This window comes from Podarcis cretensis, assembly GCF_951804945.1.
Source record: "Podarcis cretensis genome assembly, chromosome: 3".
NCBI classification, from domain to species: domain Eukaryota; kingdom Metazoa; phylum Chordata; class Lepidosauria; order Squamata; family Lacertidae; genus Podarcis; species Podarcis cretensis.
The window spans coordinates 117,030,361-117,053,374 of NC_137172.1; the positions used below are offsets into that span (position 1 = coordinate 117,030,361).

Consider the following 23,014-nt stretch of genomic DNA (forward strand, 5'->3'; position numbering starts at 1 on the left):
AGGGCCGGCACGTCTACCGAGAAGACCCTCTGCCTGCTTCCCTGTAACTTCACTTCTCTAAAGCTTACCCTTTCAAGAGTTGCAAAGTGGTGTACTCTAATGGGCACAGATCTTACCAGGTTGTACAGGTGAAATAAAGTTTTGTGGATGTGCAAGTTTAATCAGACAAGCCATTAGTAATCCGGATTCCATCATAGTTCCAGTCTGGCATCTATACATTGTTCCTTTATTGTCCTAAAAAGCATACTACTAGAGAACCTTTCTGAGCTGGAAGTATCTAAATAGCTTTGTGACCAAGAAGAAATCAAAAAGGAAATGTTAAGGATTACTCTGTAGGTCGTGAATGAGGAAGATTTCCTTGCCTCGGTGTATTTGGCAGATGTATACAGCCCATATCTGTACAAGTTTAGAGCTCTCTTTCCACCTATCCTTATCTCCCAGGGTGTTAACTGAAGTTCTCATGGCCTTGATGGCCAAACCTCAAGTCGATTAGGAAAGTATGCCTTTCCAATTATGGGGGAAGTGGGTAAAGAAAAGTTTTTTCTCCCTCTCTCTCACTATTAGAACTAGATTTGGTTGGAGGATTTGGGACAGACAAAAGAGAGAACTTATTGATGCCGCACATAAACTACAGAACTTGCTCCCACTACAGGCAGTGTTGGCCATCAGCTTGAATGACTTTGAAAGAGGATTATACAAATTCATGGCCGATAGGGTTGTCACTGGCTACAAACCGTGATGGTTAGTTTCCACCTCCACTGTTGGAGCCAATGTGCTTCTGAATACCAGTTGCAAGAAACCACCAGAGGCGAGACTGATGTTGCATTCAGCTTCTGGGCTTCTATGAGAACAGAACGATGGACTAGATTTGCTGATGCCCCGATCCAGGAGATTCTTGTGCTCTCACGTGTTTGCCTACATTTGGATAAGCTGCTCAGCAGATCTTCACCTTAATCGCAATGTTCAAATTGTTATTAAATATACTGGGTGCTGTGAGTTCTCCCAGGTCTATGAGATCCTGGATTAGTAGTTGCCTTTCTGCTTAAAACTTGCATTACCATAAATTGGCTAAGCAAGATTTCCCATCTATTTATACTACAGGAATCTATAAAATGTCACGTATGAAACAGCCACCAGTACTATACAGGTAGAAATATCAAGAGGATTTTTATAGGCTGTCAGAGCTGCCTCTAGGTCCCAGCTCACAGAGGACCAACGCCAGACTGTCGTTATGTACAAAAGTCTTTATTGAGGTTTAGTTTCCATTTCAAAGCCGCAGCGCGCAGCTCTACGTCTTAAAGCCTAGACCGGCGAAGTACCGTCTGAGTCTCCTCCCCTATGACACCAGTTTAAGATCCTAGCCCGGCTCCACCTTTTACGCTGCTCTCTCCTCCTCTGGGTCCTCCTGCCCGCTGGGGCATTGCCCTTTCTGGACTCTTCCGACGCTGAGTCGCTTAGCTCCTCCCCCTCCCTCCGGCGGGCTTTAGGACCCGGTTCCCAATCCTCATTCTCTGCTGTCCTGCGCTCCTGTACATTTGAACTTGCCTCTCGCGCCAACCCAGTGACCTTCCTCCTGACCGTTACACTACTTCTGTCACTGCTTCCCTCTTCCGGGATACTGGCCGGATCTGCCCTCCCCTCCGTTGTCTGACTCTCCGATGGAGGTGTGGTCAGCCCTGCCTTATCTTCTCTCCCTGGTGGGGAATGCACTGGCCCTGATCCTTGGGACTCTTCCCCCCCACTCTGCTCTGGTGGGGAAGCTGGTCCTGATTTCCAACTACTGCTCTGGGAGTCCCTGCTGCCCCCTTGCTCCTGGGGCGTTCCCCTTGGGAACCCCCTACCCCTGGCCACTGGCGCCCCCTTCTGTGAATCTTCCGATTCGCTGGAGAGGCTTATGGAATCCCTCGGTTCACTGTCCTCTTCTCCTACGCTCCCCTCGGATTCTTCCCCTTCGCTCTCCATCTCCTCTCTTCCCTGTGCCTCTGCTCCTGAACCCCTGACATAGGCGAATGGCAGCTTGAATTCTCTGCATTCCAGTCTTCCTGAAAAAGAAGTCACATATAGGATTGGACCTTTCACAGATTATGGCCATTAGTAAACAAATAATTGAATAATACTGCAGTAGGAATGTATGAATCCAGTAATGTTTCAATATTTAATTAAGTTTTTTTATTTTATAGCATAAATACAGAATTAAAAATGCCCCTTATTTGGTTACTCATTGGATTCATACATTTTAAAGGAAATCGTTTTAAATCAGCTGCTTTTGTTTTTTTAAAGGCATAGGTGCGTCTGATGATGCCTGTGATGAGACATACTGTGGACCTTATCCTGAGTCTGAACCGGAAGTAAAAGCTGTGGCTAATTTTCTCAGGAAGCACAGGAATCATATTAAGGCATATATCACAATGCACTCTTACTCCCAGATGGTTCTGTTTCCATATTCTTACACAAGAAATAAAACTAAAGATCATGATGAGATGGTAAGTAGCCTACTATTCACGTTTTATGTAGCCCTAGAGACCTGTCAGGGACGCGGGTGGTGCTGTGGGTTAAACCACAGAGCCTAGGACTTGCCGATCGGAAGGTCGGCGGTTCGAATCCCCGCGATGGGGTGAGCTCCCGTTGCTCGGTCCCTGCTCCTGCTAACCTAGCAGTTCGAAAGCACATCAAAGTGCAAGTAGATAAATAGGTACCACTCAGCGGGAAGGTAAACGGCGTTTCCGTGCGCTGCTTTGGTTCACCAGAAGCGGCTTAGTCATGCTGGCCACATGACCCAGAAGCTGTACGCCGGCTTCCTCGGCCAATAAAGCAAGATGAGCACCGCAACCCCAGAGTCGGCCACAACTGGACCTAATGGTCAGGGGTCCCTTTACCTTTTTAAAGACCTGTCATGGTCCTGCTTTTGAAGTTGGGATTCCCCACCCCCAAAAAGAGATTTCCTTCATAAATTGCTAAACGCTGGCAGTTTCTACTCACAGGCTCGGTTCAAATGTAACGCCAAACAAGGATTTGACATCATGAGAAGGTGCAGCAGAAAGCTTCTTCGTGTGTTCCCTCCTCCTTCCGATCTAGCTTCCCATTTCATCAAACCATAGTTTGCTTACAAACCAGAATTAACCATCCTTTGGGGATCCTAGATTAAAAACCAACCACTTTCCTGTTTTCAGACAAAATAGCCAATTAGCTGGCAGGAACTTCTAGCGTCCTTTCCCTTGCATGTGGAGGCAGCACGTGACGTTACTCAAGTCATGGTTTGTCATTACATCTGAATTGAGCCACAGTGTCTGAATAAAGCTGCTTTGTCCAGTGGTACCTCGGGTTACATACACTTTAGGTTACATACGCTTCAGGTTACAGACTCTGCTAACCCAGAAATAGTACCTCAGGTTAAGAACTTTGCTTCAGGATGAGAACAGAATCGTGCTCTGGCAGCGCAGCAGCCGCCGGAGGGCCCATTAGCTAAAGTGGTGCTTCAGGTTAAGAACAGTTTCAGGTTAAGAACGGACCTCCGGAACGAATTAAGTACTTAACCCGAGGTACCACTGTATTCCAGTTGTTGACTCTAAGGGATCTGAGAGACTCTGACCATTCTGTGCTGTGCGTTATTTGTGATACTTAAGACTCAGAACCACATTTGTGAAGCACAAAATATTCAGCGTAAAACAGTATTTTGGAAAAAGCTCAATTCTTGGAAGACTAGAACGCCCGACTGTTCCTACGGGTGTAAATAGGTAGGTAGGCATATTGAAGCTTTAAGCCAGGGGAAGGCAAACTAAGGCCTGGGGGCTGGATCCGGCCCAATTGGCTTCTAAATCTGGCCCGTGGACAGCATGTTTTTACATGAGTAGAATGTGTCCTTTTATTTAAAATGTATCTCTGGGTTATTTGTGGGCATAGGAATTGTTCATTCCCCCCAAATATAGTCCCGGCCCCCCACAAGGTCTGCGGGATAGTGGGATAGCCCCCTGCTGAAAGTTTGCTGACCCCTGCTTAAAGCAATGAATGTAGTATGGATAGGAGAGATAATCTAGGCCAGTGTTTCTAAACTTGGGTCTCCAGCTGTTTTGGGACTACAAGTCCCATCATCCCTAACCACTGGTCCTGCTAGCTGGGGATGATGGGAGTTGTAGTCCAAAAACAACAGGAGACCTAAGTTTCAGAAACCCTGATCTAGGTGATATAGTCCAACACCTGACCGACAACCATTGGCTACCCTGTCTAGAATTACTACTTTCCCACATTCAAATAGAATTAATTTATGGAAACATGCATAAAATAGTATACCTTGTATTCAGTACTGAAGTGGTCAGGAACATTTAATTGCACGGATTAGCAAAACTAGAATTGCAGCAAATGAAGTCTGAGAGCTGGTTCGTCTTTCCACCATGAAGTTTCCCAACCCATGGGATGAAAAGGAATTAGGGGGACCCAGCAGGAAATATTTGGATTGAATGCTTTTATGGTCAGTATTTATTTTGTTGTGGATCACTTGAGAATCCAAAGGAGGAAATAAAAAACTTTCTGGAAAAGTAAGCGGATTGGATCATCAGGTTACAAATGCATGGAGCTTGAACTTGCTTATAAAAACATCTTGCAGAATTAACTACAGCTGGCCTCTGCCCTTATGGTAATATAAAGGTTTTCCCAAGAATATGCAGAGAGCACAATCGCTAAAATCTGCTTGCTTAGCTAACACGGCTTTACTGACATAAAGCAAATATAGATTGCTTTTTGTATATGTCATGCCTAAGAGTGTTTCTCTGTATAATTAAGGAGACTTCATTCTGGAAGTGTTGGGTTCTTTTTACAACAAATACATTTAATGTTGTTTTGTTTTCTTCAAACCTGGCGGCATTGAACAGTCCTGGCTTTTGATTTAGTCAGGTTTCTTTTCCTTTTAGCTAAAAGAAAGTGTACATAAATTTCTTGTTAGGCTTTAAGGTTTTGTTTTCCAAAACATTATTTCCTTCGCAATATAAGCAGGCACTGATTGAGATGATGGGTGGATAGGTGCTCACAATAACAGAGTGCACCAATTCTTGGAAGACTAGCACATACTTTAAAGAGTAAAGAATGAAGCTTTTTATATTACTGCATATATAATGGCCAATAAATGGGCCAGGAATAGAATGGCATGATTATGACATAACATAGACGTGAGATTTCTATGTAAGTTTTCCTAGAGCATTTTTTTCCTAAGTTTGCTTCTCCTGTTTTACTTTATTGTTTTCAAACTGTGCACTAAAGCGTCAGATATTTTTTCTTATGCTTTAGAATCCTTGGCTTAGCCACATCTCTGTATATCTGCTTGTGTAAGTGTCTTAACTATGTCTGGAGCTTAAACATAAATCTACATAAATTAGTACAATTAAGGGTTTTTTTTCTTAAGTTAATTAACTTTTTTTCTGCCTTTTTTTAGCAACTTCTGGCAAGCAACGTAGCCAATACCATTAAAAGTAAACACAGAAACCGCTATGTTGCAGGGCCTGGTGCACAAACAATCTGTAAGTACCTAAAATGCTACAGTAAGAATGTAAAGATTTTAGTATCTTTGTGAACAGGACATGAATAATAAGTATTTCTGGCTTCTTTCCATAGATTTAGCTCCAGGAGGTTCAGATGACTGGGCTTATGACCTTGGTATAAAGTATTCTTTCACTTTTGAGCTTCGGGACAGAGGAACTTATGGATTCTTGCTTCCTCAGAGTTTAATTAAACCAACTTGCCATGAAGCGCTTACTGGAGTCAAAATAATAGCTGATCATGTTATTAAAAACATGTGAAAACCCCTGTATTCAATTTGGCGCCGCACAGTATAGTATCAGCTAACTTACCTGGCCCATAGGGCAGACTAATTCAAGTTGCTTGGTATTTTCATTTCAGTGAAAATTAAACTCTGACCCATGTACTTATCCTGTCTTTTATTGCAATACTAATAGCATGCCTAGTACTTGTTAACTTCTCCACATGGCTTTATAAATCAACCAGAAGACAAACTGTCAGGTTCCAAACTCCCATTCTCCAAGGAAAAACGTTAGAAGATGCCAATCTGGAAATGCGTTAATAGCATGTATATTGCTATTCATAGCACATTCATAGAAGATAGCTAGATGTAATCTCCACGTGGAGGCATGTGACCAAGAATGAATCACTGCTATGTTCTCTTTGGAAACATCCAGTCTTCTGGCCAGCCACTACTGGAAACAGAACACTGGGTTAGATGGTAAGAGCTGTTCATACCTGTAGTGGAATAGATTCCCTTGGAAGCTGGTGGTTTTTAAGCAGAGATTGGATGGTCATCCACCACAGATGCTTTAGCTGAGATTCCTGCATAGCAGAGGGTTGGACTCGATGACCCTCAAGGTCTCTTCCAAGTGTACAATTCTTTGATCCTCATCTTGTGCAGCGAGGCAGTTTTTATATTACATCAAAAGACAACTCTGAGAATATGCAGGTGTAAGATGAAGAAGTTTATGGGCTTTGTTCCCTGAAGCTCACTTGCATTACATATACAGTGGTGCCCCGCAAGACGAACGCCTCGCAAGACGGAAAACCCGCTAGACGAAAGGGTTTTCCGTTTTGGAGGAGCTTCGCAAAACGAATTTCCCTATGGGCTTGCTTCACAAGACGAAAATGTCTTGCGAGTTCCTGCGGGGTTTTCCCCCTCCCCCCCCCCCTTTTCCTAAGCCCTAAGCCGCTTATCAGCTGATCTGCTAAAAGCCACTAAACCGCTAATAGCGCTAATCTGCTAAGCTGTCAATGGGCTTGCTTCGCAAGACGAAAAAACCACTATACGAAGAGCCTCACGGAATGGATTAATTTCGTCTTGCGAAGCACCACTGTACTATGCCCTTTTTGGCACAATCCCCTTTTTGGCACAAAATTGGTTCCATCCATTGTCTGGCAATCATATAATGTTGGTAAAGAAAGGTAAAGGGACCCCTGACCATTAGGTCCAGTCGTGGCCGACTCTGGGGTTGCGGCGCTCATCTCGCTTTATAGGCCGAGGGAGCTGGCGTACAGCTTCCGGGTCATGTGGCCAGCATGACTAAGCTGCTTCTGGCGAACCAGAGCAGCACACAGAAACGCCGTTTACCTTCCCGCCGGAGCGGTACCTATTTATCTACTTGCACTTTGACGTGCTTTCGAACTGCTAGGTTGGCAGGAGCTGGGACCGAGCAACAGGAGCTCACCCCGTCGCGGGGATACGAACCACGACCTTCCGATCGGCAAGCCCTAGGCTCTGTGGTTTAACCTACAGTGCCACCCGCGTCCCCATGTTGCGAATGTTGGTATGTACTGCTAAAACCTAAAACATCAGCACTTCAGCTGGCAAAATAGGGAGAAGCAGTCATAAGCAACAACTCCATGTGATTTATCTTAAACCCCACAAAGGAGGTTACATTTGTACTGCACCCTTGATCCCATTTAATCATTCTGAATGTTTCCATTCACTTCAGTAGAACAGGGTTCTCCCTTTAAGACTGTTTTGCGGAGATGTATTTCTATATTTTTAGTATATAAACTAATTTCATTATAAGGGAATTGTTATTCTCAGGTAAATCTACATTGTACTTCGCGTATTCTGAAGCAAGGGGTTATTTCTTACAACCCTTGTTCCTTGGAACAGGTGTGTCTCTTTACTAGCCAAGCAAACAATTTACCTTTGGTTGGGGAAGTGTTTCCACTTAGGAAGACGGAAGCAACGGTTATAAAAGCAACGCATTCATCATCTGTAAAAAGAGCTACCACATGATTAGCTTCTGTGTTGCTGAAGCTAAATCATGCTAGCCAAAAATGAAGGTAACAGTACAATGTTCACACATTGAGAAAACAAGATTTTATGTTGTTGTATTTTTGACATGAATGCTACAGACTAAACGAGGCACAGCTTTGCACTAAATGTAAAAAACCTCATTGATAAGAAAATTTTGCAGAAGAAACTTTATACACAAGCCTTTTTAAAAAATCTCATGTTTTTTCTTAAAAATTTAATAGCAGGAGACAAAACAAGTCTCCAAAAATGGACATCTTCACACACTTAAATACAAGTGAGTTCTTAAATAAGATCTGTAGTTAGATGTACTAAAAACATGCAGTGAACCAAACAGAAAGGTCTTCGAACTGTTGTACTAACAACCTTCTTTGTTATCCCATCTCGTAATGCACACTGTACGTATGGAAAGTGTTTTCCTCTTCTAGCACAAACATACTTCTTCACAGGAATAAAGATGGAAACATCAACTATTATCAAACAGTGAAAAGGCCAGAGACACCGACCAGCTCAGGACATGCAGATTTCTGGGATATACGGTTGTGGAAGCTTAGTGTCCTCTGTCTTTTCTTGTCCAGAAACTTGGCGAACAGTCTTGCGTTTAAACAACCGTAGACTCAACCGCAGTAACTCATTGTCTACTACTGGAGGATTTGTGTAGGTCTGTTTGGTTGTGCCCTGTTTGAATGGAGAACAATTGCCAAGTTAGTCACAGCTGCATGGTGGGTTCAGACACTGTCACTCTATGAACTTAAAGATGCTACACAACTAGTGCTAATGAACAATGCCTGGTTTATTGAAGGAACATTTAGCAGTATGTCTGAAAAATGATAATTTCCACAGGTATCTGGAATTATTTCAGGGGAGAAGAGCATCTTAAAACAGCCACTAAAGTGAGAAGTCATCAGGTCTTAAAAGCCTCTAGTGTTCAGTCATTAATTAAATTTCTGCCACTTTTTAAAAGGGGGAAAAATGGTATATGGACAAGTACCAAACCCATTTGCAGAAGAAACCTAACTTAGGCGGCTTATGAAACAAGGGGAGGGTGCGTCAAGTTGGTTTAGATGCCTATAAAGATGATTCCATAGAAACAAATTTCAAAGTTAAAAGATCAAGTCACTTTGCAATTACTGAGTGTTAAACACATGTTTCTGTGATGCAGTGGCCTGTTAGGTGCACTTGCCTTTTCATTTTTGACTAGCTGCTTGCGGATTGCGGAGTCTCTCCTAAAGCACAGGGCCTTGCAACAGGGACCAAGATTACACAGCAGGCCAGATCGCTCTTCCTTTCGCAGCAGGGCAGCCATGTTCAGGGCCCCAAATTCATGTTCAAACAAGTTCTCGGCGTCTACAGAAAAGCAACATGAAGAATATAATATTAAGAAAACGTTGGTAAAATGATGGATAAGACACCAATATACAGCTGTGCTATGTCAAGAGAAGAGTGTGTGTAACTAAAGTGAATGATGGAGCACCAAATTTGATTACTAGGGTCATCAGGAGACTACCGTATTTTTTGCTCTATAAGACTCACTTTTTCCCCTCCTAAAAAGTAAGGGGAAATGTGTGTGTGTCTTATGGAGCGAATGCAGGCTGCGCAGCTATCCCAGAAGCCAGAACAGCAAGAGGGATTGCTGCTTTCACTGCGTAGCGATCCCTCTTGCTCTTCTGGCTTCTGAGATTCAGATTTTTTTTCTTATTTTCCTCCTCCAAAAACTAGGTGCGTCTTGTGGTCTGGTGCGTCTTATAGAGCGAAAAATATGGTAACTTATGTTTGGCCCACACCCCAAGAGTTTCTCTGATCCTTTATTTCCCCCTCAGATAAGTGAACAGTGGCTTTTCACTCCTATACAGAAAATTAAAATGTTGCACTTGGGGATACTTTACAGTGAGAGTAAATATTACCTTCCATATCGCTTACAAGGATCTTGGATGGCTTGTGCGCAATGTTTCAATATTTCAAAGGAGCAGCAACACATACAAAAAAACCCTTACACACGTCATCCTATTTGGGCATGTTGCTACTTGAAAGGATATTTCAAACCGCTGATTTGATACAACCTATACAAAACTAACAATATCCTTGGATTTTTTTTCTAGCTTCATTTGGACACATCCAGCAAGCCAATTATTACCTTTAGGTTTCTCTATTGTTCTCTGGCATGTTTCTTTAATTTTGGTGAAGAGTGAAGGGCCGGCGAGTTGTTTGGAAATGCCGACTCTCAACATAACAGCGCCGGGAGTAAATTTCAGAAGAGCAGCTCCGGGCTCTCGCGGCTCTTTGGGCTGCTTTGGCATTAGACTAGACCAGTCTACATCTATTACATCCACAGGATCTGACAACACACACAAAAAAGAAGTTATTCCTCCGCTCAACAGTACATATAAGGCAGAGCTGAAAAAAATTATGGTCTCTCACTTATTACCATACAATGGATACCACAGTCATTTAAATGGCTAGAAATCTGGAATTCACAGGACATCTATTTCTGAATAAACTACCGTATTTTTCACTCCATAAGACACACTTTTTTCCTCCTAAAAAGTAAGGGGAAATGTCTGTGCGTCTTATGGAGTGAATGTGTGGTCGATCGCTGGCTCCCTTTCTGGCCCCGGCCCCTTGGCCAGGCCTCCACTGTTGAATGTTCTGCAGACAGAGGCTGTTTGGTTCCCCAGTGACATGTGACTGGCTGATTAGATTATCTGTCTGGAAACTATAGAAACAGCTCCCTTTCCTTTCCTAAAGAAGCTGCAGAACTGTGAGTTGAACCCCATAAAAACAGGATTTTTTCCCTTTGCAAAGGAAGCTCAACAACTTTGAGCTGATTCTCAAAAAATGGGCCTTTCCCCTTTGCAAAAGAAGCTGCACAACTGTGAGCTGCTCCCCCCAAAAATGGGGCTTTCCCACTTTCCTCCTCTAAAAACTAGGTGCGTCTTATGGAGCGAAAAATACAGTAAGTGACAGTTGCCAGCTACTCTCTAGCAAAGGGGGATGGAAGAGGAGAAGAGAGGAATCTCTTGAGTTTCTTCCTTGATGAGAAACATTGAGAGAGACTTTCCTTCATTCTGGCTCTGGCAAGAATTAATAATTGGACAGAAGTTAAACAGTAAAGTTTGGGGTTTTTAAAAAATATCATGGCACATTTTTAACTCTTTCCAAGTCACTTGGCTATTAAGCTTATTTCTTATTATCTTATCGGTTGCATTTACAGTGGTGCCTCGCAAGACGAAAAGAATCCGTTCCGCGAGTCTCTTCGTCTAGCGGTTTTTTCGTCTTGCGAAGCAAGCCCATTGACGGCTTAGCGGATTAGCGCTATTAGCGGCTTAGCGGCTTATCAGCTTAGCGGATAAGCGGCTTAGAAAAAGGGGGGGAAAGGGAAAAAAAGTCGGAAAAACTCGCAAGACGAAATTCGTTTTGCGAAGCGCCTCCAAAACGGAAAACCCTTTCGTCTAGTGGGTTTTTCGTCTTGCGAGGCACCACTGTATATCCCATCTTTTCTCCAAGGAGCTCAAGGTGGCATACAGAGTTTTACCCCTCATCATCTCTACAGCAACCCTGTGATGCAGATTAGGAGGCGAGGCAGTGACTTGCTCAAGTGGGATCTGGCTGGGTTCAGACATCGCAACCAATAATGGTTTATTAGACTGGGAATAAGTCCTGCATCCATATTTATTCATTACATTTATACACCAGCTTTACCTTCCAAGGATCTCAAGGTGGTATCAATGGTTCTCCTCCACATTTGATCCTCGCAACCACCCTATGAGGTAGGAGATGGTCACGGGATCAAAGCCACCCAGTGAGCGTCATGGCTGAGTGGGGATTCAAACCTTGCTCTTAAAGGTCCTAGTCCAATACTCTAACCTCTACGCCACAACGGCTCCTTTCCTTTCCCCACCCATCATGTTCCCAGCTTTGGTGCTGAAGTCATGACTTCTTAAAACTATGGTTTCCCATGATCTGGACCAGGAAGCTGTACTTTAAGAGCTGTTTACAAACCAGAAACTGATACGTTATTCTGTTATTTGGATGGGATACAAAACTTAAGAGAACAGGGAAATTTCTCTCCCCTTTCCCGTGACTAACAGAAGTGGAATTAAGCAAAACCACAAAATGAAGGCCATTCATTTAATGTGTATAAATTAGGCAGGCTGCAGAGTACAGATTATCTATACATAGAAGCTGTGTAGACATAAAACAAAAGGGTTGCATTTATTTCAATTCACACAGGCCTGACATAAAAGGGATTGCTAAAACTCACCTGGCATCTTCTCCTCATCCTGTTGGTCCTCCCTCTTTTCAGCATCACCAGCCAAAATTTCATCCAGTTCATCATCACTAATTGGTTCATATTCTCCGGCACCGGATCCCATTGACTGCATATCATCTATTTTGACTTCATCATCTCCACCTACAGAAGAACAGTGCCAAAAGATATCTATTTGAACTTTCAAGCTCACCTATACCAACATCAATGAAATGCAGACCTTCCATGGCTTGGATTCTAATGTCTGAGAGTCCAGTTCAATTTATAGAAAAGTGATCCCACTAAAGCTGCCTATCTCTCTCTACCCACCCCCCACAAAATGCTCCAGAGTCTTGGGCCCCTCTTTGAAATGGCATGGGATGTGGGTGGCTGAAGCACAAAGGGCAAAAACCAGAGATCACCCCTCGGTGTGAGCAGATAGCAGTTTTTGGATCCAAACCAAATGTGAGCTGCATATTATATTTGGGAAGACTTTTTAAAACCCATTTGGTTAAGAGTTTTAACAAGAAACTTTCCATACTAAATACACATCTTTGTTGTCATTTTAAGCGCCAACTGAACATGCTGCAGGAGATGAGATTAGGATCTCCTACTGTTCTTGTTAGGGACGCAGGTGGCGCTGTGGATTAAACCACAGAGCCTAGGACTTGCCGATCAGAAGGTCGGCGGTTTGAATCCGCACGATGGGGTGAGCTCCCGTTGTTCGGTCCCTGCTCCTGCTAACTTAGCAGTTCGAAAGCACGTCAAAGTGCAAGTAGATAAATAAGTACCACTCTGGCGGGAAGGTAAACGGCATTTCCGTGCGCTGCTCTGGTTTGCCAGAAGCAGCTTAGTCATGCTAGCCACATGACTCGGAAGCTGTATGCCGGCTCCCTCGGCCAATAAAGCGAGATGAGCGCCGCAACCCCAGAGTTGGTCACGACAGGACCCAATGGTCAGGGGTCCCTTTACCTTTACCTTACTTGTTAGCAGGGAAACAGTGTTTGAAGAGAAATATGTTGCAACCTTTTCCTCCTGTCTCTTTCCCTTGGCATAAACTCCTCACTGCAATTGGCTCTAGGAGGCAGGGCACAGAGGATGCAGATAATGCCCATGTCCCTCCCCAATCCTATTAGAGCAACTGTGTGTGTGTGAGAGAGAGAGAGAGAGAGAGAATGAATGAGAATGATTTGCATTGGAGATCATGGAAGAAGAGTCAAACACACTCTTCTAGAGGCATCTATACTGTTCAGGGCTCTGGCTACACTGCTGAGATGGTGTTGTGAATTGGACCCAAGATCAGAACCCTCAAACAAGAAGATGATGAAACACTCAATTCTCCATCAAGAAGATTCATTCGGGTATTTGGACAGCAAAAACAGACCGATAATACATCACCTTCTAAATGTTCCACTTTCTCAGCTTCAACCCCATCTTCGAATCCTTGCAAAGGTCCCAAGTCTTTATCTAGCCTTTCCTTCTCGAGGGAGGTAGAGTCCAAATAGATCACCTCAAATTCTGGATGCTCCTTGCCCGGTTTTGTTTCACTGTGTTTGGATAACTCTGCTTGAGAGGAAATATTGGCACCTCGATCTCTCTCAGGATTCTCCAGGAGTAGCCTCTCCTTTTCACGATCTGTATCCCTTCGCTTTTCCCGCTGTCTCTCTCGTTCGCGAATTCTGTCCCGCTCTCTGTTCCTTAACCAGTCTTTGGCTGTATCTCGGTCCCAATCTCTCTGCCTCACGTCTCGTCGGTCCCGTTCACGATCGTGCTCATGCCTGTCTCTCTCCTGCACCCTTTCCCTGCTATCAAAGGACCCAGATCTGGAATGACCTTGGCGATCCGATTCAGGAGAACTTCGCCTGGAACTGTGGCTCCTTGAATCCTGTCGATCTGGATAAAAGTGTTAAGCAGGTGCATGACTATGTTGTACACGGACTACACACCTAACAGAGCTTGGCTGAGAATAAGCAATGTTCCGCCAGCTCTCTTCTTGCTCTTCCCCTTTGAAGGTGATATTCTGGTTTGTTAGAACACGGTTTCCCCTGATGTCCACGCTAGGAAACTGTGGTTTAAGTGCTGCTTTACAAACTAGGGTATGATCCTAGGTGCCCAGACCCCCACCCCTACAATTCACTGTTTCTTTGGCAGACAGGAAAAACTCCGTCAGCAAATGAGTCAATCTGGGAAGGGTTCGTGGAAAGCAGAAAGTCTGGATGCTTCTGCTCTGAAGATGCATCGTTACACCTTCCCACATTTTTGTCAAAATAAAATATTTATCCCCAACCAGCAAGGGCAGAATATATTTGTGATAGTACCGCCTTAGAATACAGGAAGGTGACACTACTAAGGATCTAAGCAGTTGCCATTGAACATCTAAAGATGTTCCATGGTTAGAAAAGGCATCATGGTTTGTTTATTGTTTTATGATGCCATTTTAAACTGAAAGCCGCCACGGGTGCTTCTTGAGTCCAAATTCACGCAATTAATGAAGACAATAACGAAGTCTACAAATCAATTTCAAAACTTAAAGAGGCCGTCGCATCAGGAAAATCATAAACCAACAACCAACCTTCAAACAATGAAAGGGAATTGTTTTATGAGGCTAAAGATTATGAAATGCATACAACACTTGGGTAAGCGGAAGCCAGCAACTTTCCTGATCCTCTCCCCATTGCAGCCTCTCCCTGATGTTGGCTGATGCTTAGCAAAGGTCTGAGGTATTATGAGGAAAAAGCGGGCAGAGGCAGCTTGTGCAAGCAAAGAACACAAGTGGAACTACCTGAAGAGGTGCTGCGGCTGGGAACCCCTCGTTTTAGTTGATCAATTCTCGACTTGCGCTCTCCGGCAATTTCTAGACACCTCCTCTCTCTCTCTCTGTCGCCGGCGCTGCTATGCAGGATCTTCTTAATGCCGGCCTGGTCATCTCCGCTACGATGTGCAGAATCATTGGAGGGCGAGCGAAGTCGACTGGAGGTACGGCTCCGATTGCTACAAAGACTGCTGCTTCTCTTCTCTTCCGTAGGTTTATGGTGAGGGGGCTCCTCAACCACGTGAGGGGGCTCCACGGCTTCAGTCCTTGCGCGATGGCTAGTTCTGTGGGGCTCCTCAGAACTTCTCTCCAGAATACTTTCCCCACGCTCTGGAACATCCTCATCCGACCAGTCGCTAAACGTTGTGTCCTCTCTCTTGGGCGCAGCTTCTACGACCACAGATTTCTCAGGCACTGCTTCCACCAGCTCCTCTCTGGTGGTTACCGGTGGTGTCCTTGGGCCTTTTTTCTTTTTCTGGTGTGGGCCGCTGTCCTCATCAGAAGCCTCAGAATCTCCTTTTGATCTTTTGCGCTTCTTTTCAGTGCTCTTCTTTTTCTGTGCTTTCTTGGGAGAAAAGACCTGGGCTTTCTCTGGAGCCGGCTCGCTAACAAAGCGCTCCAGCGCAACGTCATCTTCTTTCTTCTTCTTTGTGGCCTTCTTCTGTATTTTAACTTTTTTCTTATCTTCGTGCGCATGGTCAGCAGCCTCTCGTTCTTCAGAAGCCCGGTTGCTTATGTTTTCTTGCACACGGCTCCTTGAACTTTCGTTGGTCTCCCGCTGCTCTCGCTGTTTGTCCCCAGAAGAGGAACTCCGCTCCTTGAAATCACTTTCCTCATAGTGTCTGGAGCTGTTCTTTCTCTCCGGCTTTCGGTCGCTGTCTTTCCACCGGCTCTGCTTGTCTTCTGAAAGGTGCGTAGGACTAAGTGAGCGCGATTCCTGAGGTCGAACAACCTGGCTCAGTAATCTGCGTTTTTCGTCTGTGAAAGATGAAAAATATGTCATGACACTTCTTTTCTCAACAGGCCCTTACATCTGATTGTCTCGCTTAGGTCACAACTAAGTGGCCTGCACATATCCAACATTAAGGGACACAATTCCTTGTATGTCCGTTGTCGGTTACATTTTTAAATGCCCATTTTTTAAAAAAAAACAACCACAAGCACATTTGACATGAAAGATGCTCATAAGAAAACCGCCATCAATACATATACACCGTTTCCTTATCCTATAAATACCACCTGAAAGTAAAGAAGGATACTCTAGAATATCTTTGGCCAGACTGCACATTTAACATCAGTGATGTACTTTTGGTGAAAATGTTTCTGACTTTTTAAACCAGAACATTTTCTGTTTCATAAGCTAATCCGCAAAGAATGGATAACAATTTCAATTACAGCATGAGGAAAGTCTGGCAGTTTCAAAATAATTAGCTTTGTTTACTAAATACAAGTACATTAAACATGGTAAATTAGATTAAGTTCTAATTTTTGGAGTTTTGTGATCGCACAGCCAACAGTCAAGGAGAACTTGCAGGCTGACATGTTAATCGCCACTGTTAATTAACTCAGCCTTCATTGTTTTTTCAAGTTCCACTCATGTTTTTAGCTACCGTATTTTTCGCCCTATAGGACACACTTTTTCCCCTCCAAAAATGAAGGGGAAATATGTGTGCGTCCTATGGGGTGAATGCAGGCTTTCGCTGAAGCCTGGAGAGCGAGAGGCATCGGTGCGCACCAACACCTCTCGCTCTCCAGGCTCCAGGAAGCTATCCGCAAGCCTTGCGTGCCCGGGGGAACTCCCCCCGGGCGCGCACGGCTTGCGGGCGGCAGCCTGCAGCGCGGAGCAAGGGGCGCCCTTTGGAGGACGCCCCGTGCTTCGCGCAGGTGTCCACAAGCCTTGCGCGCCCGGGGGAACTCCCCCCCCCCCCGGCTAGCAGGGCTTGCTGGCGGCAGCCGGCAGCGCGGAGCACGGGGCGCCCTTTGGAGGACGCCCCGTGCTTCGCGCAGGTGTCCGCAGCCTGCCGCCCGGCGGGCGGGACGCCCTGAAGCAGAGCGCCCCACGCGCCGGACAGACATCCGCAGCGTGGGGAGCCCTGCAGGAGTTCCCCGCAGGGCTCCCCACGCTGCGGATAGCAGCCTGCCGCCCGGCGCGTGTGACGCCCTGAAGCAGACCGCCCCGCGCGCCGGACAGACATCGGCCAGCCCCACAAGCTCGGGGGACAGCGGGGAGGCGCAGCGCCATCCCACTGTTCCCCGACTTGGTTTTGGGGGGGAAATAAAGGGAAATTTTTTTCCTTTATTCCCCCCCCCAAAAAAGTAGGTGCGTCCTATGGGACGGAGCGTCCTATGGGACGAAAAATACGGTAATCTGCAAAAGCTCTGACATTTTCACATCTTTATGATCATGGTAAAGTGCCTCAAAAATGGGCAGGGGAAGGTAAGTATTAGAAATAGGACGGACTTTGAAATGTAAAATGCAAGATAAATGCTTCACTTAAGAAAGCAAATCTCTGCAAGAATGATAGCCTTGCACATACAACTCAGCAATAAAATACTTACTGACATACAAAGGCATATACTTTTAAGTCATCCTTTGCTATCTCTGCTTGCGAAATGAAAGCAGTTCATTTCTAATCTGCATCTAGCATGGGGACTGCATGCTTTCACTTACTCTGATCTTCTCCACTGTTATAGGCATCGCTATCAGGTGAATGCTCACGGCGGCGCTTAGGTGATTTACGAGGGCTGGGGCTACTTTCATTTCTGTGACGTTTTCTATATCAGGCCAAAAAAACACAATCAAATTTAATGTACTTCTAAGAAATCTCTCATCTTTCACCATAAAAACAAACAGAACTGTAACAAATTGCAGCGAATTGCACTACATGACCTATGGGGGTCCCTTCCAACTATACCATTCTATGAGATAAAAATTTTACAAGGGATCAGTCTTCTTTAAAAAAAAAATTTTTTAACCATATGGCATATGAACCTTCAATGTATCCCCAATCAATTATCCTTTTGCAGGCCTAACCATAGAGGCATTTAGTCCTTTTGCCGTCTGGTGCTGCCAAACTGGCCATTCTAAATATCAGTTCATTTTCTTTTAAAAACCAAACTTACTTTGACTTCCTCTCTTCGCGGCTATCTCGTGTGGCCCTTTCTTCCCGGATGTCTTCTCTTTTGTCTCTGCGTTCTTCTCTTCCTCTCTCCTTGTCCTCCCACTCTCTCTGGCGCTCCCTTTCCTTCTCTCTTTCACGCCCTCTCTCTCTTTCACGCTCTCGTTCCCTTTCCCTTTCTCGCTCCCGTTCTCGCTCCCTCTCTCTTTCCCTCTCCCTCTCCCTTTCTCTGTCGTGATCCCTGTCCCGTTCCCTGTCTTTATTATCCCTTTCTCTCTCGCGTTCTCGTTCACGGGCACGTTCACGTTCAGCTTCTCTCTCGCGCTCCCTTTCTCGCTCGCGTTCGCGCTCTCTCTCCCTCTCCCTCTGTCTTTCATCTCTTCGGTCTTCACCCCTATCTCCCCTTCGCTCTTCTATTCTTTCATCACGTTCGACGTCATCGTTCCTTCCCTGGTGTCGTACTGGCGAGCTTGGTCTCGGATCTGAAATGATAAAACAGGTTTCGTTTCCCTGCATAAACAGACAGACTTCAACATCCAGCTAATTATTTGTGTATTCCTGCAGAAGGGAACCTCCAGCCCATGAGTCTGGCAGGCTTCCCCACTGGTCACATAAGGGCACTTTGGCCAAGCCAAAGCGCCCTACATCTACCCTACACCTGACATTGGATTTGCAGGCACCACTGATCAGCCAAACAGTGGTGCTTCTAATACTTTGGGCTTCTAATATTGGCCCAAGTTACCAAACTAGTTAACAACTAATATGTTTGCTGAAGTAGCAGGAGGACCACAGTCAGTCCATTTCCTCCCTTCCCCCCCCAAAAAATGTTTTATTAACAATTTTCAAGATAAAATACAGTAAAAATCAAACTAGTCTACGGAATAAGAATATTTAAAAAGTCAAAAGATAAAAAAGCAAGAGAAAAGAGGGGAAAAAACCTGTAAGAAGAAGAGGAGTTTGGATTTGATATCCCGCCTTTCACTCCCTTTAAGGAGTCTCAAAGCGGCTAACATTCTCCTTTCCCTTCCTCCCCCACAACAAACACTCTGTGAGGTGAGTGGGGCTGAGAGACTTCAGAGAAGTGTGACTGGCCCAAGGTCACCAAGCAGCTGCATGTGGAGGAGCGGAGACGCAAACCCGGTTCCCCAGATTACGAGACTACCGCTCTTAATCACTACATCACACTGTAAGGCCCTTCAGCATATTTCTATCATGTATACCCTGTCATTTATCCACATACAGAGGTGATAAGACTATTCCACCTGGGAGCCTACTTCTTCTCCCAGTCTCTCACCCTGGGGAGACCCTTTCTACCTGCCTTTCTTTCATGCAGGGAGCCCATTTCCTTCTTTATTCAATTGTTAACAGTCATTCTCCCTGCTGCATAACTGTTCTTAGGAAACTGTTCCGCTTCAGCTCCTTACTGATACAAGTATAAACAGCGCCTACCTCTCTCTCTGTTGTCGCGCTTGTCCCTTTCCCCATGCCTTCTTTCAAAGGAAGAATCCCTCGTGTGTTCACGGTTTTCGTAGCGATCCCTGTCGGGATAACTGCTCCGAGATTCCCAGCTGTCGTGGTAACTGCTGCTGGTGTTGTGGCTGTCGACCTGAGATCCCCTTGCTCCTCGACTACCTAATGAAAACAGACATGTAGAAAAGCACAGGGAGATGGCCTGCTGCCGTGCTGAAAGGTTACAGGATCGCTAAAACCCTTTTTATAATCTAAAAAAGTTTATAATTAGTTTTAAGTTAAAAATACATGCATGGTGAGAGCCAGTGTTGTGCCGGCGGACTCAGCAGTTACTTCCCCTTCCTCTCCTTGCACTGTAGCCTCCTGTGACTCTCTAAATATGCTGCAGTGTCTTGTAACCCCCTGAAATGGATCTGGAGTCCAGGACAGGAAAGGAGGGAGGAGACGACAGGGCAATCCTATTTGCATGAGCAGAAGTCTGCTGCACAAGTGGGACAACCCTGTTGAGTTCCACTACCAGACTGTTATTTTCTCAGTAGGTACACTGGTGAATTAAAATTGTATCCCCTAAACTTGATAGTTTACCTGCTGGGTAAGAAATCTTTTGTGAAAGGGGCAATCACGTGAAGCAGAGGTGGAAAGGATCAGAGTGGCGATGTAGAAAAATACAGTCTAACATTAGATCTCTTAACACATAAAAGCAAATGCTTATTAAAAAGGAAACAATCAAGTGGATTTCTACCTTCCCACTGCCCATCTGCTCCTTAGTATTTCCTAACTCTTTGGAATACCCACAAGGTTGCAGATAAATTAAACAGGATGGTGTCTGTAGTTCGTAAATGGGGCAGAAGGCCGTCAGAATTTTAATGGTGAAAGGAGATTTAGTGAAGTTCAACTTTAATGAAATTTGCCTCTGAACCATGCAACAAAACCCCAGCATTTCATTTATTATACCTTTGTCCGATAATTCAGGTCCTCTTCCTCTACTTCTTCCAGAAGTTCTAGATTCATTTCTACTCTCACTTCTCGAGTCTGTCCTCGTTTCGGAACGAGAGCTCTCTTCTCTGCCATGGGTTCTTCCATAGCTACGTGATTCCTCCAAATACTGCTCTTCCTTTTTATGGGAGTCTCGGCACTCGCGGTCTCTGTAGTCATGGGTGTCCCGTGCAGAACGCAAGTCTCTCTGATCGCGACCTTCTTTATTGTCTCTGCTACAGCCCCTTGTGTCCCGTGAGTCCCGGGTGTCTCGAGATTCTCTTAAATCCCTACGGTCTCTGTTATCCCTGGTTTCCCTTCGATCCCGCCCATCCCGCCCATCCCTCGATTCTCGATCGTCTCTGTGATCCCGGGGAGTGCTCTGTTCTTGGTCATAGTCACGTTCCTCTCGAGTGTCTCTCTCTCTTCCCCTTTTTCCTCTCGTCTCTGAAAGTGAATTTAGCACACCTGCAGTTGAACAGTCAATTGCACAAACAGTCCTAATATCAAACTGCAATCTATTAAAACTACAAGAAACGCTGGAAGCAGAGTGACATTTTTAAAGGGTGATGGTGGTGCCCATCCAATGCCTTAAGACACCTATGCTTCTTAAACGAAAAGTCACACAAACTCTCTCCATCTCTTTTGGAGGGGGCTAATGTGTATTTTGTTCAATACTCCAGGCAAAGCTTGATATATATCTAATGCGATCAATCAAGCTGTTGTGGCAAAACACATTTTAAACATATTTAAAAACAAAAAACACTGCATTCCAGCTCCCTTATCCTGCAACACACTGAGCTCTGTTCACAGGAATTTTACATTATGGTTTCCAAAGACTGCTGATTTGTACAAAGTTTTGTTTTTGTTTTATCATTTTGCACTCATCCTGCTTCTCTTCTGCCATTCTACTCTTGTGCCACTTCAGAGAAGTCATTCTGAATCTGCTCAGGCTTTCACCGATGTGACTAATTTAGGCCCATCAGCCTCCTATCTTTAACCAGCTATCAATAATAAAAAAGTGATTTCCATTTATGGCATTCCTACTGAATTTCCACAGGAGTTTTTGCATAGAGACAAGAGTTGCAAAGGCTTTTGAAAAACCAGGGTATAAAATGTTCACTGATCACACCGTTGTTAACACCCTCAAATAATTCTAGAAAGGTGATGAGCAGTAACTTCCCTTTGCTGCAGCATATTCGTTTTCTTCCCCAGCAAGCTCTTTTATTCCAAAAGATTTACTAATGGCTTATTATTAACTCCCGGGACAGGAGTTAGATCAACAACCCCATTAACTTTTCTCAATAAGCTTGATGATGCTAGTAATGCTGTCTTTTGTAGTTAATACAGCAGCCAGCAATTCAATATTTGAGTTTAACAACTCTTGGGAGAAATAATGCCTGGCCTCTTGTAACTTTAAAAAACTGCTCTTACAGACTACAAATAAAAAGTTTGCTTTTATTCTTATCCCTATTCATACCATCCCTCCTTTCGTGGCGTCGATCGTGCGACTGTGAAATCCGTTCACGATCATGCGACTGTGAAATCCGTTCACGATCATGCCGGCTTCTCTCCCGCACTGGTGAACGATGCCTTGAAGGGGTCTGTTTTTGCTGAGAAGGTGAGGTTCGGTGAGGATAAGGAGACGAGGAACGGCCTACAGGTGGGGAAACGGTCCTTTTGTAAGAGGGAGAAGGAGTTCTTTTGTGACGTGGTGAAGGAGAACGTCTCTGAATGGAGGAACCTGACTGAGATGAGGAAGAGTGATGTCTTGAGGACACAGGAGAATGGTGCTGAGTTGGTGGTGAGGCAGACCTGCAGACACAGAAATCAGAGGGGGGGGGGGAATCTGTGGAATGAGCATCCTGAGCCTTATATAACAGCCTTTCAACTGATGAAAATGAATCCAATACAACTGGCCTAAATTTACAAAATATTTCTCTCTGATCACAAAATAATATTTACATATAATTTCATAACAATGCTGCCCGTCAATTTGCAATTAGCTTACACTGTGACCAAAATGATAATGTTGTGGACTCAGAAAGGCAAGTAATTTTCTGACAATCATTTTATGCAATATATAATAACATCAGTGTGAGATTCAAAGACAACCATAGTGTGTAACAATATGATTTCAGATGTGATGTTCTACTTTGATCCTGAGTAACATGACTAATAATGCAGAGACTTAGGGTTTACCACTTTAAGCTGCTAGCTTCTTGCTAAAACCGCAGCTGATGCATTCAGACAGCTTGCATTCTCTAAGTATAGATATATGTTCCAGATAGGGACTGCAGTGGAACCTCGGTTTTCGAGCGTCTCAAAAGCCAAATGTTTCGGCTTTCGAACACCGCCAACCCGGAAGTAAGTGCTTCCGTTTCTGAACGCGCCTCGGAAGTCGAACACCTTCTGAGGTGTGTTTCTCCATTTTCTCAATGGATTCTGAGGACCGTTCATTGAGCCTCCGTTGTTGAATGTTTCAGAAGTCAAACTGTCTTCCAGAACAGATTACATTTGACAACTGAGGTACCACTGTATTTTAAATACTGTCTAGCAATAAGTCTGCATGAGAAACAAACTGCAGACTTCTATCTGGAATGGAGTTAATATAA

The 23,014-nt window shown here is 44.6% G+C and overlaps 2 protein-coding genes across 5 annotated transcripts in view; one reads left to right on the forward strand and one right to left on the reverse strand.

Annotated features, from left to right (window-relative positions):
- The window catches only part of CPB2 (carboxypeptidase B2), a 28,051-nt gene extending 22,146 nt beyond the window's left edge, over positions 1–5,905 (forward strand). Inside the window, exons 9-11 of the mRNA XM_079969979.1 lie at positions 2,281–2,483; positions 5,423–5,507; positions 5,602–5,905. Coding sequence (XP_079826105.1) covers positions 2,281–2,483; positions 5,423–5,507; positions 5,602–5,786 — 473 coding nt within the window. The 3' untranslated portion in view covers positions 5,787–5,905. The remainder of the gene's footprint in view (positions 1–2,280; positions 2,484–5,422; positions 5,508–5,601) is intronic.
- A 1,919-nt stretch (positions 5,906–7,824) lies between these two features.
- The window catches only part of ZC3H13 (zinc finger CCCH-type containing 13), a 50,367-nt gene continuing 35,177 nt past the window's right edge, over positions 7,825–23,014 (reverse strand). For all 4 annotated transcript variants that reach the window (XM_079969619.1, XM_079969618.1, XM_079969617.1 and 1 more), the window contains 11 exons: positions 21,880–22,214; positions 20,379–20,846; positions 19,404–19,586; positions 17,959–18,436; positions 17,507–17,610; positions 14,806–15,813; positions 13,422–13,916; positions 12,039–12,188; positions 9,912–10,112; positions 8,961–9,124; positions 7,825–8,455 (listed from right to left, as the gene is read on the reverse strand). In XM_079969619.1, coding sequence (XP_079825745.1) covers positions 8,288–8,455; positions 8,961–9,124; positions 9,912–10,112; positions 12,039–12,188; positions 13,422–13,916; positions 14,806–15,813; positions 17,507–17,610; positions 17,959–18,436; positions 19,404–19,586; positions 20,379–20,846; positions 21,880–22,214 — 3,754 coding nt within the window. In that variant the 3' untranslated portion in view covers positions 7,825–8,287. The remainder of the gene's footprint in view (positions 8,456–8,960; positions 9,125–9,911; positions 10,113–12,038; positions 12,189–13,421; positions 13,917–14,805; positions 15,814–17,506; positions 17,611–17,958; positions 18,437–19,403; positions 19,587–20,378; positions 20,847–21,879; positions 22,215–23,014) is intronic.